This window comes from Aythya fuligula, chromosome 11 (assembly GCF_009819795.1).
Source record: "Aythya fuligula isolate bAytFul2 chromosome 11, bAytFul2.pri, whole genome shotgun sequence".
Classification (NCBI taxonomy): domain Eukaryota; kingdom Metazoa; phylum Chordata; class Aves; order Anseriformes; family Anatidae; genus Aythya; species Aythya fuligula.
The window spans coordinates 1,090,153-1,109,148 of NC_045569.1; the positions used below are offsets into that span (position 1 = coordinate 1,090,153).

Here is an 18,996-nt window from a genome sequence, read left to right on the forward strand (position 1 = left end):
AGTCAAATTACAAAAAAAAATCCAAAATTCCCATTGGGCTCTAGATCTTATTTACAGAACTAAGTCACGGCATTAAAGTAATATTAAGTAGAACAGAAACATCACAGCCTAATTGGAGCCCTTTCCTTTAGAGTCAAGAATTACAGTATGACAACAACAAGCATATAAAACCAAAACTCTGGAAAAAGGACACCTATTTTTTACATTACGATGCTGATACATGCTGGGAGGGAAATAAAAATCAGAAAACACTAAACAAATCCCACTATGCAATCTTAACAGAGAAAATGGCTTATTTTATTAAAAACAGTATAACCATTCATTTAAACTGAATGACTAGAGACACTTGGCCTAATTTTCCAAAGGCGCTGAGCATCCAAAGTTCCCAGAGTTTAACGGGACCTGCAGGTGCTCAGTGCCTCCAAAAACAACAACAAAAATCAGGCAAATTGTCTTTAAAAACCAAACATTGTAAGATTCAGTTAACAAGTATCACAGTATATTAAACACTATACTGTTAAAGGCTGGTGGGATTTAAAAGTTTGTTTTTACAGCTTTTGTAAGCATACAATGTTACTAAAAATGACTTACTAGGATAGAGAAGCTAAACAGACAGAGGAATGTTCCTGAACACACAATTTTAAATTATGCATTGCGATCCAAGCGTACATCAATTTCTCTGCCACTGATTTTTATGCCGTTCATTATCCTACAGGCCTTTTCAGCAGATTCTGGCGAGTCAAATCTGACTGTTCCACAGCCCTTTGATTTTCCATTCTCCATTTTTATTTCTGCAAACATTACATGACCTGAATAAACAAGTTAAACAGTAGTTATTTTCCACCTTCAGTGCACTAAAAACTTAAAGAACTAATCAGAAGTGATTAAAAAACAATTCTAAATATAATCTAGAGGGACATATAATATCAGAACTATCAGATTTACAGTATATTCACTTATTCAGGGAAGGTGATAGGTCAAAACAGCAGCAAAGATTCCAATCAAAGTCCCACTGCTTAAAATTGATCCTTCAGACTACCATAAGATTATGCATGCCTGAACTGGACATCAAATTTGAAACAAAGTGTCCTATAAGCTTACGGAAAAGTTTTGTGTTTCACTGGTGGAGCCACACTGCCGAAAGTATGATTAATTGTCATCCTCTAACTGAATGACAGTTCAATCCAGTCCACCATGCTCACTGCAGTACAATAATCACATTATCAACTAATCACAACAATCATATAACTGAGAAAAAAAAAGTTGCAGAGCAAAAAACAAATAGAATGCACTACCCAATTGGTTGGAAACTCAACTCATGAGAGAACATTTCTATGTAGATGCCACAGAGTAGCAAGCCTTTAAGTGCCAGCAGGAACAAGAAATTCTTCCCTAAAACACAGGACTTTTTATTTTTAAGTGGCTAGTAATAAAAGACTGGCATTTCACTGAAATAAATTGTTTTCATGTCAGCATCATAAGGAAATATAAAGACCATGGCTCCACAGGTTCAATCTGTTGTTTATATTTGTGCTAAACATTCTTAAAAACAATTCAACATAATTGTTATATCTGATAGTCACTGAGATCCTGTTTATATGTTTCTAGAAAACAATGTAATCCCTAAGTGTAAGTGCAAGTATATTACTAAGAAGTTGATGATAACAGGATATCAAGAAGTATCTTCACAAAAGCACAGATGTTCCCAACATACAAGTGTGGTATCAAGTGATGTATCTGCACAAGATGTTTTACTTCTTCAAAAACTTCTCTTAAATACTTTAAAAGATTTTAGTAGAAAACTGTTCAATGGATTTGCACAAGAATCATTATTTCATGCCTGTCCATATTAAGGGAAAACGTGGATGGCAAGGAAGAAAACACATAGGATAACCCCTAAAAAAAAATCTGAAGCAAAATCAAAGGTGGTGGTGGTTTTACAGACTAACCTGTTATGCAGTTATGGAAACTTGATTAAAGCTTAATACTGAATTATGGGGAAGGGCTTTGTTTTGGTGTTTCGTTTTGTATTTAAAAGCAGAGAGGGTTTATGCAGTCCTTTAACCGCACGGCATCCCAGCATAAAACTAGGATATTCACCAGCAGCTCCTAGAATTATAACAGCAGCAACATAGCCCTGAAAATGCTAGAAGGGAGAACTTCACTCTGAAAACCCGGTATGCTAGATCTATCTATAATTCAGCAACAAAAGCTTTGAGTCCTGGAATGTAAGCACACCTTAAGTTCCTGTAACCACTAAATGCATTTGAACACCTGAAATATTTTCATAGTTGAACTACAAGTTCTAATGTATATCCACTCTGCAAATAGCTGTATGAAGACTGTCTTATATAAAAGTAGAATGTTTAAAGTTATTTTTCCTTCCTGTCTCTGCAAAGTAAGTGAAGCCATTCATAATTCTTTTATTTCATTCTGAAATATTACATTCAGTTATATTCACCTATTCCATTCTGTGCGTTTAAAAAAAAAATCACATTTCTACATACAAGAATCAGTTTTAATTCACTTCTGTAAAAAGAAACCTTTTCTTAATTAGAGATAGTTATCGGATAGTCACAGAAATCCTGTATCTTACTTTAAAAAAGGGGGGGGGGACGACTTTATTTCTTGACAAAAGGTGAGACAGTACAGGATTGCAAATTCTTAATTCTGATTTGATATGGCACCATTACTGGAAATAACGCATAAACCTGGCCAGGCCCACATCCATGCATGCATTTCTCTCAAAATAAATACTACATTATATCCCAGAGGATAACTAATACCTACCTCAAAAAAGAAAAAGTTCAAAGGGTAATTTTAATGAGATGGGTTAAAGTTTATAGGAGATGAGCACTCTCAGCCAATATGTACCATAGTCTCATGTGTTATGTCACACCTAAAATTATTTATAAAACTTCCCTTATCTAAAGAACAAGACAGAATGCAAACTCAATGGAGCTAAGCAGAGGTAAGATTCACATACATACCACACTGACTGAATTTCTCCTTCAGTTTCTGCCAGGTCAAATCAAAAGGGAGCTACAATTAAAAAAAAAAAAAAAAAGTATTTATTAATGGCAAAATATTACAAAAAGAAAAAGCATGTAGTAAAACACGCACACAACATAGGCTTATCTTTTCTATGTTTCAAATGCTTACATTTCTCACAAATATCTGGTTGCCTTTAGAGCCTAATCTCTCTCTCATTCCACTTCCCATTGGGCCAGGCACAAATCCTCGATCTATATCCATGTTCCTGTCTGGGCCTCCACCCATAGCTGGTCCCAATCGATCAAAACCAGAACTCATCCGATCCATGCCTATTCCCATTCCTCCAGCCATATTGTTCATACCACCCATTCCACCACCTACAGAGGAAGAAAAAGGAGAATAACAAGTTTGTTGTTTTGTTTTTATTAATCAATGAATAAGTATCTTGTTAAAAAGTCTAAATTCTTTTGTGTCAGGAAAAACAATGCATACATGCAAAGTGATTTATCTAGTAACATGGCTAATATTTAAAATCAGAGCATTAGAAGAAACAAAGTATCAGTTATTGTATAGAAGTAAAAAGCAAATTGCGCGAAGCTGTTATTCACATCATCTAACATAAAACGTTTAACACCAGAAGTAAAACAGTTACGGTTTAAAGACCGTCTAGTTTAATTAATAAGAATATGATACCCTGCACCAAAAAGAGATTAAGTAAATGACTGTGGAAATATTAAGATAAAGGTAACTGGACCAGGTACAACACGACTGTGAATGCAGGAAGCAAAACCATTTGGCTTTACTAAATGCAGCCATACCACACTTAATGACAGTCTTACAGAGAAAGCCTATTCTGCAAAGAACAGCCATTCCTGCCAGTCCTGTGCAGAGCATGGACCTTCCCTGATACATGCAATGGAATATATTAAAGTATATTACATAATGAACCAAGATCAATGGCATATTCAGATATCCTATATTCTATTATATTTTTTCTGGATTCATAATTAACAATGTAAAACAAGACTATCAAGATCATCCATGACAGACCTTCTCTAAGCCTTACGCCTCGCAAGATTGTCCCTAGCAAGATTTTACTTTCTTATCTGCTCTAGCTTGAGTAACAGAGACATTTTCGGTAATACAAACTCAGTGTTTGAGCTTTGCACAAAATTAAACTGAGTGATAATCTGAAATTCAAGACTTTTTTTTTTTTTTATTTCAATTATGAGAGATTACTAAAGTACCTATGTGAACTTGAAGCTGAACTTAAGTAACTAACTCTGCCTATTCATCTTTTTTCTGGAATACAAATTTACTTGAATCACTTCTCCCTCCAAACCAAAAGTTCAAACCATTTCAAAACTATATGCTCAAAGGGAAGACTGTATTAGCAAGTTTTCCTCTGAATTTTTACCTCAACAAATCAACCTTAAAAACTATTAGACTGGGAATCCCATGCAACAGAATTCTACTTCTTCCTACGCTGACAAGTACATCCTCTGAAACAATTACACGGACACCACTTCATTACATTGCCTACACATTTACATTCTATTGAAACAAATTAACCTACTCATTCCAGATCCTACTGGGCCCATTCTAGGCGCTCCCATTCCTCCTGCAAAAACACCAATCATTGCACCACCTAAACAGAAAAAAAATAACAGTGACATACACCGAAACTGCCGGTTAGTGACAACAGCAAAGCACACAATGATAAAGTGCACTGATCTCAGTGTTACCTGGCGATTCTTTTGCTACAGAACACTCCAACCCGTGCCTTTATTATGCAAACTAGGTAGGAAATACCCCACAAGTAACTTTAGTTCCTCCTCCTCTGTTACAAGATATAAGCTACTCTGATTCCTTGCTACCTACAGTTTTTCTCTGACAACCTGCCAGCAGCACAAACATCTGAAACTGAAGGAACCGTATCTTGTATCAGAGAACTGATAGAATGGGTGAGCAATTGGCTAACGGGCAGGGGCCCAAAGGGTTATGGTAAATGGAGCTGCGTCAGGCTGGCGGGCGGTCACCAGTGGGGTCCCTCAAGGCTCCATTTTAGGGCCGGTACTTTTCAATATTTTTATAAATGATCTGGATGTAGGAATAGAGGGTATTTTGAGCAAGTTTGCTGATGACACCAAACTTGGAGGAGTTGTGGACTCAAGTGAGGGCGTAAAGGCCTTGCAGAGGGATCTGGACAGGTTGGAGAGCTGGGCGATCACCAACCGCATGAAGTTCAATAAGAGCAAGTGCCGGGTCCTGCACCTGGGACGGGGAAACCCTGGCTGCACGTACAGACTGGGCGATGAGACGCTGGAGAGCAGCCTAGAAGAGAGGGATCTGGGGGTCGTGATAGACAGCAAGTTGAATATGAGCCAGCAGTGTGCCCTGGCAGCCAGGAGGGCCAATCGTATCCTGGGGTGCATCAAGCACGGCATCGCTAGTAGGTCAAGGGAGGTGATTGTCCCGCTCTACTCTGCTGGGCCTGTTCAGCCTGGAGAAGAGGAGGCTGAGGGGAGACCTCATCGCAGTCTACAACTTCCTCGTAAGGGGGTGTCAAGAGGCAGGAGACCTTTTCTCCATTAACACTAGTGACAGGACCCGCGGGAACGGGGTTAAGCTGAGGCAGGGGAAATTTAGGCTGGACGTCAGGAGGGGGTTCTTCACAGAGAGGGTGGTTGCACACTGGAACAGGCTCCCCAGGGAAGTGGTCACTGCACCGAGCCTGTCTGAATTTAAGAAGAGATTGGACTGTGAACTTAGGCACATGGTCTGAACTTTTGGGTAGACCTGTGCGGTGTCGAGAGTTGGACTTGATGATCCTTAAGGGTCCCTTCCAACTCAGGATATTCTATGATTCTATGATTCTATGAATTTGGCAGAAAAAAAGGGAGAGAGAAAAGCAATACTAAAGGGTACCTGACAAAACCATAAAAGCTCCAGAATAGTGTAAGAAACTGATTCTAGACAGCAGGGTTTAATGGAACAAATAAATAAATAAAACGAGAGTTTTCCTTGAAGCACTATGTTTCAGGAAAGCAATCCCAAGGGAGCTTCCAGAATTGCAGAAACTGAAGAACTGCATTCTTGTCAATGCTGACCAGAGCAAGGGGCTCTGCGGATTCTGTAACAAGCACTTCCAATTGTTCCAGAGAACCAGCTCAAACAAATCCATTCAAATAAACCTAGTATCTACAAAAAGAGCACTCTAAAGACAGAAAAGGTAAAACAAAAGTGTTGGACTGACAAAAGACAGCTTCCTACATTAGTGGGCAATATTTCAGGATATAGGCAGCATAATCATCTTAGTTGTTAACCTGTATACAAGGAAGCAGGATTTTGCAGGTAATTCTGGAGCCATCAGTTACTACATTTTTCTTGCTTGATTTTAATCCCTAAAAGAAACAGCTCAGTTTTTACTTATGGTAAAACAGATCAACAACTGGCTCATTTTGGCTAGACACTATTGTTTCAGTATCTAAAAAGGGTCACTGATGATACTTTCCAGACAAGCAGTCTTCCATCAACTTTATTTTCTCCATGCAGTTACAAACAGCAATAGTTGTTCCCTGCCAGTCTCTTGAGAGAAATATTTCTCTCAGACAACATGCAGAGCCATACCAAGACCCCCAAAAAAATGGACTGCCCCATTCAAGAGCCTATGGTTGTTCAACATCAGCAGGATTACGCACAGTACTTCAGCCAATAGATCGCATATGATGAAGCTCTTAATACTTATTCATTACGCCAAAGATGAAATGCCAAAACCTTAAAAAGAATTGTGAGGAAAAAAAACCTACTTTCTCAAAACTAGAAATCTTTAAGAGTTTTTGAATGTATCCCAGTTATACTCCCTCTCTTTTAAAAGGAAAAGTCTCCCTAGCAGCCTGGGAAGCGTTTTAAAACAAACAAAACCAAAATTGAAATAATCATAGTAAGCACGTATTCAGCTGTTTCTATCCTTCGAAACATCCTCTCCTTGTACATTTTTCCCTACTGGATTTGCATCAATGAAAAATGCTAAGTTTGGAGATAGACTGTGACATAACCTTTGATTTTTTGGATACTTTAAAATTTTAGCTATTAAATCACTGCAAATCAAACATCCTCATTTTCACTAACTGATGCCATAGTCCAATCGAAGACTGTCTTATGTTGCCCTCATTGAAACTGGCATGTTATGGAAGCCAAATGCACTCACTCACAACATTTCCTTTTAATATATTATTAACCTAAATGCTGTAATAAGAGTACACTAGGAAATTCCCTGACTAAACATTGTATTTAACTATAATAAAACAATACTATTTGTTTCTGCTACTTAAAACTCATCTTCATTTTCTGCAGTTCCCAAATTTTAAAGGTGCATGGCTCCAGGAGAATATTATCTCAAACCAGAACAGTATTTTAACAGTAAGATTGCTAACAGGTAGCAAGTTGAAGCTTGCTGAAATCTACTGAATGACCAATGCCCGCATCAGTTTCTCACAGCAGCTATACTCACATTATTTCAAGACCAGCACGTTACCAGAAGACTCAGAAGTTTGTTGCTTGTATGAACATTTATAACTGAAGCAGCTCTGGATTTTCACTCAAGAAACAGATATTTATCCTATGCTGAAATACACATACTGAAAGCATAACACCTGCTTTTTAAGACATAAATTACAAGACCTTACGACAAACTTAACTGGCATCCTTACTAAATATCTACTACTGCTACACAATTATCAGTGCTTGAAGAGCATTACATAACAGTTACTCTTTATTGTGACTTACCCAAATTAAACACCCACCAAAGAGGAAGAATTTTTTCTTCCAAAGAGGGAAAATTAAATTTTTCCTAGACTAAATGAGCCTTATGCTCTTAACACTCTTTCACTTTCACAGTAGGGAATTCGTGGTGGTGGGAGGAACAGGAAAAAACAGAAAGCCTGTCTTCCATAATGTATTCATTCAGGTAAGAATATAGTAACAAAACCATAGAAAGCTCTGTTGTTAAGCACTTCCAGGCTCTCAACTTCTATCCAGACAGAAGAGTATCTCATTTGAGGGAGGGCAAAAGTAGCAAAAATGAACTCAGTCAAAAGAACACCATTTATAAACATAACAAACCTTGCTCAATCTCAGAAGAGGACAGTAAATCCTATTCTAAGCAGCAAGGGAAAAGGCAGGAAGAAAACTGAGGGAACCAAAATTCATCATTCCTATCCAATGCTGTCTGATTTGCAGTAAGAACAACTTTCCAGCATGTCTTTGCAAAAGCAGACTCCAGGAAGTTACAAAGGTAGTACAAAGACATCTTGTTCAGGATTGCCAAAACCAGATGTTTTAATATCCAAAGAACATAATACCTGGCAAAGTTAACAGTATGAAGGAAAATACATTCCTAAAAATCACTGTGCTTGTATTGTATTTTGCTTGTATTCTGCAGATGAAAAAAATACATCCTAACCTCCATCTTCCGAAACAGCCATAACAAACACATACGAACACCCTTAAATAAACACCTTTACAATAACAGCTGGTGGAGAAGGGACAGAGGAAGATGACCAAATGAAACCACACCTCTTCTTGTTTTTTCTCCTAGTAAAACTCTCCCAATACCATGTTGCAATTTGCCACAGGAAATTTAACAGTTACCATACCCATTCTTCCAAAAGAATCTCCAAAACCACGGTTCAATTGCATCTCACTACGACCAAAATCTCTATCCATGTTTCCTCCCATTCCACCACGGAACATTTCTGTAGAGAATAATGCACAAAACAGACATATTCTGTCATATTCAACTAAGTTGATGCTAATACAATACTTGTTTCACAGCTGCTTGTTTAAACAGAAGTAAATTTAATCCACAAGTCAGAGGCACCTCTCCTTCCAGTTCCTATGCTTCCATGCATGCCACATTTCTTTTGAACCCATTTACATTACCCATGCTTATGTAAAGAGGACTTTTAATAAGGCTCACAGACTAGCAAACTAGTACTAGCAAACTAGTAAGTATTCACCTACCTCCCATTCGACTGACTCCAAATCCCCCCATATTAGCCATTCCTTCCATTCCACGAAATCCAGGAAGCCCTGTAAAATAAGGAAGAATGTTTTTTTTCTATCCAATATTAAAAAAATGCATAAGACAAAGAATTTGGCTGCACGTACCGCCTCCCATTCTATTCATTCCACCAAAGCCAGGACCATCTATTCCCATACCTTTAAACCAAAAAGATCAAACACCATTTAGAAGACAGGTAAGATCCAAATATATTTCAAAAATGCAAAGACAGTGTCTCAAAAACACACAATGCAAGGCTTACTTTGACAAGAGCATGCCATTCTCTAAGTTAAAAATTAAGAATATGACTTTACCTCCTGGACCCATGTTCCCCATTCCACCACCCATGTTCAATTGTGTTGCACTGATGGGCTGTCCACCTGGTCCAAGTCCCATACCAATGCCACCAAGGCCACCTTGGAAAAAAGAAAAAACAACTATCATCATAAGGCTTTATGCACCATAAGGAGACCATAGTAAGCAAGAGTACTACTAAACTGTTCCAAGACACTATCAATATGTATTAAGTGCAAAGAGTTAAAAATGAAGAGCGTGTACTCACGAGGTAATTGTGGACCTTTGCTATCTGCAACACGGAAATCTTCATGAGGGACTGATTTGTCATCCTGATAAAAAACAAGGATGCTATGCTATGATCCCTTCAATGTTTTGGCAGAGATACATAAGGTAGAAAGAAATATAAGCAACTTACCATTTTTACATGCATGGGTCTATCAAACAGGAATTGTCCATTGAACATAGCTGAAGAAATGCTATTCAAGGACTCTAACTAAAGAAGACAATTTAACTATTTCAAAAGAATCACTGTAAAAACTTATGTTTGTGCCACTTTTAGGAGTCTTAACTTTCCTTAACTAAACTTTAGAATGCTGTTTCAAAGGTCAGAAAGAGACTATATAAGTTGTTAGGAATATAAAAGTTGTCTTCATGGGTGTCACTTTCCCTGTGCATTTTAAGTCTGTTAACTTCATCAAGAACAGCTTTTTACACTCTAGCAGTAAATTCAGTCACTATTAAAAAAAAATAAAACAATCTGCACAGTACTACACTCTAGTCCCTTATCCTATCTACAAGGCAAACAAGCACCATCTGCAAAACTATATGGTAAAGAGCCATTAAAAATGACTAAGCCATATTTGAGCATTTTTTTCCTTTTTTTCCAAAGCCAAGGATACATATTGCTTGAACAGCTTCAATTGCTTGTTCAAAAGTAACTGTTCCCATTCCTCGACTCTTGCCATCTTTATCTTCCTTGATGTCTGCACGCTTTACAGTTCCAGCGATGCTGAATACTTCCTTTAGTTTCTTCCAGCCAACTTTAAAGTCAAGCTTACACAGAGAAATACGTAAGTGATTTCACTGCACATTTCTGTTCTGCCATTAGTTTTCAAAGCTTGTCTACACTGCAGTAAAACTTTGATTCACAAAATGCTTTATACACGTAAACAATTTTGTAACATACACAAAAAAGGCTGCAACCAAGTCTAACATGAATGTTACTAAAAGCAACAAGTTATAGCACATATATCTATTGTAATTTTCTAATTAACGTACTAATGCTGAGAAATGGATGGGTTCTTGTAAACCAGCTGTACTCCCATGCCTGTTTCTTAAATTTGTGCAAATAAAGAACTGATGAAGTACACCCAAACATAAAAGTTTAAGTTTGTATAAAATAACTATCAAGAATAAAAGTATATTGTATTAAAAATGGAAGAAATGAAAAATGCAAAAAAAAAAAATATTTTTTTTTTCCCAAATTTGACTGTACTATAATTAAAACTGCAAGACAGCTTTAGGAGTGGAACACATTTTTCACATCCAAAATCTGGATACGTGTCTTGTGTTTTTAGTTGAATATCCTAAATGTGAATTAACATTTCACATTTCTTCTTAATATTAAAACTGGATTATGCAGGTATTTTACAAAGATCAAGTATTATTGCTTTAAAATACGTTATAAAACTTACATTAGCAACAAAAATAGTGGACCCAAGCCTGCCTGCCTGCAAGTTACTGATAACCTCAGGAGGAATGTTTGGATTGTTGACAATAGAAGGTGGTAAATTCATTAATCCAGGTGCCATATCAGGTCCTTGTCCTCCTGGAAACTGTCCTCCTACACGCTGTAATGCCCTGCGGGCATGTTCACCTTCAGGATCCTGCAACATGTGCAAAAATAAAGCCAACTTAATCATCAATATCAGGACTGGCAATAAATAAGTACTATTTGAAATTCTACATAAGCCCGTCAAAATTATCAACTAATATCCTTGTCCATGTCAGAGGGATTAAGAACCGAATTAGCATGGAGACCTAATTCCCTCACCTCTAGAGGTGGGTCCTTTCAGATGAGGGTTGAGGCATATTGGCAAAGCACTTGTTGAAGAAGCGTGCACTGCCACTTCACATGCTGTACCTAGCCTATGGACAAGTAGAAAAGATTTCAATCTAAAGGACTGTCAGTCTAGTACCTTCTTCCAATAACTGATTTAATTTAAATAGTTTTGTTTTTTTTTGATATGTTAATAACCATTATTAAAGCTATAACAGGACATAAAGAACTGTATCAGACACTATTATATGCTACAACACTACAATAGAAACGTTGACATTAATTTCACTTTCCAAATCAGTACAAGTTCTCTGCTTCCAATACCATCCTTGCACATATGTAGTAGTCTGATACTCAGCTTGTTCTGCTCAAACTGGTATTTTAAGGCAGGTAAGGAACATGAATTTTAACAGCAGCAGATTACACAGGTAAGAATACGAAGTTAAAGATAAGGTTGTGTAAAAGAAAAATAGTATTCGATTATTTTGGCTTTAGGACACATTTTCATCTTTTTCACTTGACATTGTATCAAGACCTTCTAGAAGCCAGCAGGCACTTTAGCCCGTTAAGAAAATGTTAAAAAAATAAATAAAATAAAATAAAATAAAAAAATTACACAGCTAGACACTTAAAACATAGTACCCATCATTTCAGTAGTTACATTATCTTCACAGTTTATTTAAAAAACAGTAATAATCATACCTCTTTAATATTCAGGGGTCTTCCATTAAGATCGTACTTGTTCATAGTTTCTAACGCTTTCTTAACAAATTCTTCATCTTTGAATTCAACCACACTTAGAGGGAACAAAAACATTTGGAGTGTTAAAGTTTAAAACATTAAACTTAACAGAACGTTTGAATAGCAGTGTGTTTCTACACACATAGAAAAAGAAACTTACCCACAACCCTACATCCACGATGATTTGTAATCACATGTAAAGAGAAAAAAAAAAAAAAAAAGCCAGTCAACACATATGCTAGAGTATTTAAGAGTCCAGTTAAAGATCCAAGCTCACTGTTAAATAACTATTTATCAAGTTATTTTCAGCTTCAAAATTCGTAATACATGCTTTTTACTAGTAGCCAAGCTGAATTTCTCCTACTTTCTAAACACACATACCATTCAAAATGCATTATATTATATTTTGTTCTCTTTGAGCCAAACCAGAATTGGACTACAGAAAAATGCCACACAGATCCATGTAAGGACAGCTGGGGGGAAGGAAGGGAAGGGGCAGAAGGAAAAAAAAACAAAAACATAACCAAAAAACAATCAAGACACTCATCATGTCATTAAAATCTGCCCACCAACTACAGAATTCAAATCCAAATACATCAAATATACCTTTACAATGAACAAGGAGCCTGCAAACCTCTTCAGTATTACTAGCATATTTGAGAGATTACTGTGTAAGAAAATAACCTTTTTGACTGCACCAGAATCCTTCTAATAAAACAAAGAGTTCAGGATTGATCTAAGTGAATGAAAGCTGAAAGCATGTTTTAGTTTTAGCAAGCGTTGAAGAAAATAATTTACAACTACTTTTACAACTTCAGTTAAGACTCAAACATGCATTTCTCAAGTTCTCACTGCAGGTTTGAAGCTACTATTGGCCAAACTTTTGACTATTTTTAAGACAAAGGAGCTTTAGCAATCTTCACTGTTAATGCCTCATTGCTGGCACTGTTTTGGCTACCAACCATCTCCATCCATTTAGTTTAAAAAAAGCAAATACATTAATCCTGTGTTTAGAGTACCAACTGTGTAAAGCTGTCAAATCAGGCACTTCAAACAGTATATTCTTAGCTAAGATTTCATACTTCGTGTCCCCAAGAAGAGAATACTACACTAACAAAATTTAAATAAAATCAATGATTTACTGAAAATCCTTTATATAAAACAGATTTGTACCAAAACAAAGATGTTGGCTAAAAGAAGAATTAAGTGAATGCCAAATTTATGAAGTATTTTGTCCTTTACAGCCAGCTAGCTTGTGCTGCTTGAAAGTGTCAAACTATTTCTAATACAGAAACCTCAAAGCTATCTTAATGAAAATCAATGTGGAAATGAAACTTACTTTCCAATAACTGGTACAGGTATTATACAAAAATAAAACTGCTGAGGAACTTTTAAACCTCTAGCAGATTGTTGCCCACGGCACTTACCCTTGATTTTCCTTCAGCATCCTTAAACAGCTCCACGTATGTAACCTCACCAACTACATAAGACATACAAAGGGAAAATACCAAGAGACAATGCATTTAAACACCAGTATCTTTCTTTTCTGTGCCCCTGTGCACAACTCTACAGAGAAGCTCCTATTATTCACCAACAATCAAAACCAGACCAACATACCTCCTGTCAATGGCTATATAATTTAGCTAATTTTCAGAAATATGCTACAGCCACATTCTCAGAATCTAAAAACAAACAACTATATTTAACCTAATTCATACTACAGATCATATTTTGGCCAGTATGATGCAGTTGGTGAACAAATTCAGATATACACAGTCCCTTAACCTAACAAATGAAACGTCAACATTCACTGAAAAGTGTTACATTTATCATCCTACTCACAACACCTGTTTTAAGGTGACTTTCTACCTGAATGTCTTCAATCATAAGTTTGCCTTCAATAATGACCAAATTTACACATCAAATATTTCACAGCAAGCCACTCACTTTCTAAAGTTGGAAGTTTCAGTAAATAAACCAATCAAATAATCATGTCACCTTACAACAGATACACCAGCAGTTACAGAACTGGGGGACTGGCATTCTTCACAGCCAAAAAGCCAAGTGTGCTTTGCATTACTTTTGAAGAATCTATTTTTTCAAGAAAAACACACAGAACTAGCTTTTTACTTAAGTCATACATTAGCATTCTTTTCCCCAAAACTGAAAATAAAAGTTTGGGGTATTAAGATTTCTCTATCAGAACTGCAACAATAGTAACAAGTGTTTAATATAGGTCTCCAGACAAGCAGTCATGGCAGTAATGACAATGCAGACAAAGTTAATTCCACAGCCAGATTCCACCAAAGAAATACAAAACAACTTTTGAAAGACTTCCTTTCATATTCATATGTTAATACACTAAATGTGTTGCTTAAATACAATAGCCCTTTAAAAAAATCTACAAAGACTACAACTAGATGAAACAATCTCTTGAAGAAGTCATGAGGTCATGCATATTCTCTCTACTGTCACACTACAATGGCAGAAGATTACAAAACCTCGTTTACCAATCCTACTCTGCAATGCAATTGTCTCAGATGAAAGAGGGGGAAGGAAGATAGATGTACCAAGTAAAGGCCAAAAAATAAAAAAATAATTAAAAAGTCAAATCAAATCTGTGTGGCTCAAAGGACATATACATTACATTTTACCCCTTTTTATAGGAAGTGCATTATAAGGAATAAATTACCTTTCTCTCTCATAAGATCTTTAATAGCCTGCCATTTCATGTCATATGGGATGTTGCTAATGAAAACTCGATTACGATTAACAGCCTTCTTCTCTCCACTGCCCGCATTCTTCTCCTTTGCATAGGGGTGGAATCTATTCTTGTTTCCAAGAGAAGGGATTGCCTTTGGTTTTGCAGCAAATTTCTCTTTCACTGGTGCTTTCTCTTCTTTTGCTGTCTCATCGTTCTCCCTACATTCCAAATAAATAAATGGGTCTTACTTTGGATTATAAGACTACTATATCAGCTACATATGTAGGTCTATGCCTCCCATATTAACAGACCTCCGAAGATGTCAAATCCCACTTTTCAAATTAGGAAAAATAAAATAATTTTACCAGTTTAATTTCAATATACATTGCTTTACCTAGAACAAAAATCAACATTACAAGAGATTTATTCACTATTATAAGTACAGACATCACATCTTGTTACTTCAGGTATATTCCATTTCCATTATGTCTGTCAAGATTCAGGAACACGGTGCTATGAAACTACTACTACTCTAAGAACACGACTCAGGTGAAAAATAACCTACAACATCTGAAGTACTTTAGTACCTCAATAATTTTTAAATCTAACTTGGCAAAGTTGCACGCTATTCACCACAGAAGTCAGAGTTGAAACGGTCTAATTTTTGGAACAGCTTGGTGTACTTCATTCAATGTATTAATAAATACATAAAGTCAACTCTTAACAGGCAAATGACCTTTTATTCAGTACAAATAATTTTTATTCACAAATTGTGCCAGACTGATTTTAGAAAGAAATTAAAATTAAATTTAGAACAAATGCTCTTTTCATTTTTAGTGCTTAACACCAGTATACTTTGAAAACATGATAAATGCATAAGAAATAGGTCTATTAAACGTGCTCTGCATCTAAGACCAATTAATTCACCAGGAATTATCCATTAAAAACAACAACAAAGACTTCTGGCCCGTAGTCTTTAAAAAAAAAATCTATCAACAACAGCTGCTTTCCTTTTAAAAATGTTTTACTTTTAGATGAAGAATGCAGCACAACTCACTTCCTCTCCTTTAATGCAGCACATTTCTCAGCCTTGGTAAAAACTATACACTTTGAACAGAATTAAAAAAAATATATATATCCAAATTAAAAGTCAAACCTCTCCAGCAATCTTCAAAGTGTTAATATTGCAAGTAGACTTAGAATGCCAATAGAGGATCGAAGTGCCTGAATTGTTACTTAAAAAGTAGGACCGCTGAACTAATAGACTCCAGTAACAAAGCCACACAAATATGATCCACTAAACAGCTGCTATAAACAGCTGCTATATAGATACAGAGCAACATCTAGTTCAAATCTCACTGCAGTTAACAATAACTTTAAAAGCATGTGTAAAAGTACTTTTCGCAATAAAGAGCCAACACCAGTCACTCAAGTTAGAACAAAGATATGGAAGCATCTCATAGTAGACTGTCAAAGAGATTGACCATGTATCCTCTCAAGTTAACATCACTGTCCTTTCAATTTGTCCCACTTTTCAGAAGGTTTAGTTTTTAATCTCATTTTGACAGTGTAGGTGGTTTCTGGTGTAAAATTTGCCAAAACAAGTGCTTCAGTTTTATAATAGTAATCTGGCAAAATTGAAAATTTCGATTTATTGAAATTATTATTTTTCAGCTCTCTTTGCATAGTTTTTAATAAAACAGTAAGTGACAGCCTTGCACTCAGAGCATGTGCAAATAGCCTTTCATGAAGTTAAATGTATTATCTACTCAAGCTTGAGCACTTCTCAGGGAAAAGTAGCTTCAAACACAAACATTTTTCTCCCATGACTTTTTCCCAAATTTTGAAGTACTCATATGATATGAATTTCACAGTCCTTGTGTTGTTTACAAGTGGATTAAAAAAGAATTAGCAACTGAGAAATGCATGGACATTACTCAGGTAAATATTCCTACTATTTAAAACATTCAGTCAACAACGCGTTATCTATTTCAAGCATTCTCCAGTTTCCTCTGTATCATTACTCCCCCATACCATCCTGTCTGCTGTGGCAATGTAATTCTTGTGTGGCTGTGTAATGATGTAAAATGGGTGGAACAAGGCAGGGAACTGGCAGAAGCCAGGGGGAAGGACAGCGAGGAGGGCAATAGTAATGTTTCAGTTTTCCAGTCAGATCTGTTTTTTTCCAATCCAGTTCCATTTGTGAACACAAAACTTCTCCCAGTGATACCCTTATCAAAATCCAAGTTCTTCTTTAGGTTTTAGGATTAGACCAACAAATTCTCTTTAGCCTTTTAAGCTCTTTCCTGCTTAAAGGATTATCAAACAGCCCCTGCATGCTCAGTACAGTGCACAGGAAGAGCCAGGCCTCCAAACACAGAACCCACAGATCCTACAACACCTGGCTGTACAAACCAGTAGAGAGCAGAGAGGACACAAGTCTTGCATGAATTCTTAAATCTGAGAAACAAGAAGACACTTCACTTAATCTGGGAACTAAAGCCAGCCTCCTGAAAATAGTTCCTCCTGAAAATAATCCCTGAGAATTAGTTTAAAAAAATAAAAATTGATCTTTCTCGCAAAACTCATCTGCCAGAATCAGTAGGCCAGTGAACAATCTGGAGGCAAAGATTCCTTTTCACACATAGCCCTCTCAGGAAAAGTACCTTCAATCAAAAAATACATTCAAAAAATGTGACTTTAGCCATGCACAGAACACAGACAAGACCGCCTCAGAAACTATTCTATCTTGCAGAATAACAGGATTTTTCATTTGCTGGCAATTACTTTTGGAGGGAAAAGAAGAAAGTTGCTGACAGGAGTGATAGAGAAAAACTACTTTGTTATTTTATGAGTAGCAACTCCAAAAGACAATAAATTACTATATGCCTCAAAAGATGCAAAAAGGTTAGTCTTTCGTCCAATACTCAATAATTTGTGTAGTTGGGATGCTTACGACCAGGTTCAGAGGAAAGAAAATAGATACAAAATACTGTGTTACTGCAATGTGAAGCTTATAACTTGCAAACTATATGAATTTCCCTGGGAGTCAAATAAAGGCATGAAGTTACTCCTTTATTCTCCATTTTGATATTATGCCTCATCCCACATCTATTTTTAAGCACAACAGTATCAAACCTGGGCTGCATATAACACATTAGAAGTTCACAGACCTCTCAACAGCCTTGATATATTCCAGTAGAAGGCCTTCTAAAAAATGTATTTTCCCTCTAAGATGTGAATGAGACTAACAACTGCTGAAATTTCAATGACCCCAGGCTAAAATGTAGCTCATCTGAAGAGGGATAAACCTTGAAGCCTAACATCAAGGAGAAGAGAACCCATAAAATTTTACTGGAAAAGTTTGTGGGTTTGTTTGCCTGTTTTGTGAAGTAAACCACTGTAGGACTCCCTTACCATTCTCACATACACAAAGACCGGCTCAAAGGCTAACAAAACATACTACGGTAAGACCTGGAAACGTGAACAAGGCCAGAACCAACCCACAGCTCTTGTAGACGCGGCTCCCCCCGACGCCCCGCCAGACCAGAGCCCGTTACAGCAACGCCGGCTTAAACCGCCCGAGCCGAGCGCAGCCTCCTGCCCCTCACCCAACGGCAACGCCGCTCGGCAGCCTCCCACCGGAGCGAGCCTTCCCCCGACACCCTGGGGACCCCCTCCGGTAACGGGGCGCCGGAGCGGCCCGGGCCCGCGGCGGGGGAGGAGCCGGGCCGGGGGGTGGGGAGGAGAGGGCCGGCCGCCTGCCTCCATCCCTCCCTGCCTCCCGCCGCGTCCCTCCCGCCGCGGCCCGACCGGGCCCGCCGCCCCCCGCCACACACATTTTGACGCCATTTGCGCTGCCCCCGCCGCTCTCGGCTGCTGTCGCCGCTGCCTCCTCAGCCCGCGGCGGCTGCTGCGGCTGTTTTTGTGGTGGTGGTGGTGGTAGCGGCTGCTGCTGTTGTTGCTGCTGCTGCTGCTGAGGCGGCGGCTGGCTGGCGGGGGCGGCCTCCTCGGCCCCCCGCAGCGGCGCGGCAGCCGCGGCCTCCGCCCTGTCGCTCTCCGCCATTTCGCGGCCGGGCCGCGGCCCCGCTACGGCTCCTTCGAGCAGGGCCCGGAGCGCCTCGGCCTCGCCGCGCC

The 18,996-nt window shown here is 37.8% G+C and overlaps 1 protein-coding gene across 1 annotated transcript; it reads right to left on the minus strand.

The window, feature by feature from the left end:
• Positions 1 to 275: 275 nt before the first annotated feature.
• On the minus strand, positions 276 to 18,996 carry MYEF2 (myelin expression factor 2). Its single transcript, XM_032194570.1, has 17 exons — positions 18,699 to 18,996; positions 14,848 to 15,077; positions 13,583 to 13,635; positions 12,316 to 12,323; positions 12,117 to 12,210; positions 11,050 to 11,241; positions 10,255 to 10,408; positions 9,771 to 9,820; positions 9,621 to 9,684; positions 9,373 to 9,474; positions 9,166 to 9,216; positions 9,019 to 9,087; positions 8,652 to 8,750; positions 4,571 to 4,642; positions 3,163 to 3,371; positions 2,991 to 3,042; positions 276 to 809 (listed from the first exon to the last, which is right to left on the minus strand). The coding sequence occupies exons 1-17, from the start codon at positions 18,923 to 18,925 to the stop codon at positions 646 to 648; spliced, it is 1,890 nt and encodes a 629-aa protein (XP_032050461.1). The 5' UTR covers positions 18,926 to 18,996; the 3' UTR covers positions 276 to 645.

Coding starts and splice junctions, on each gene's coding strand:
- MYEF2 (XM_032194570.1), bottom strand. CDS start 18,925: ATGGCGGAGAGCGACAGGGCGGAGGCCGCGGCTGCCGCGCCGCTGCGG. Junction 15,078..18,698: donor AGCGCAAATGGCGTCAAAAT/GTGTGTGGCGGG, acceptor TTTGGAATGTAG/GGAGAACGATGAGACAGCAA. Junction 11,242..12,116: donor GACCCCTGAATATTAAAGAG/GTATGATTATTA, acceptor CACATGTTGCAG/GATCCTGAAGGTGAACATGC.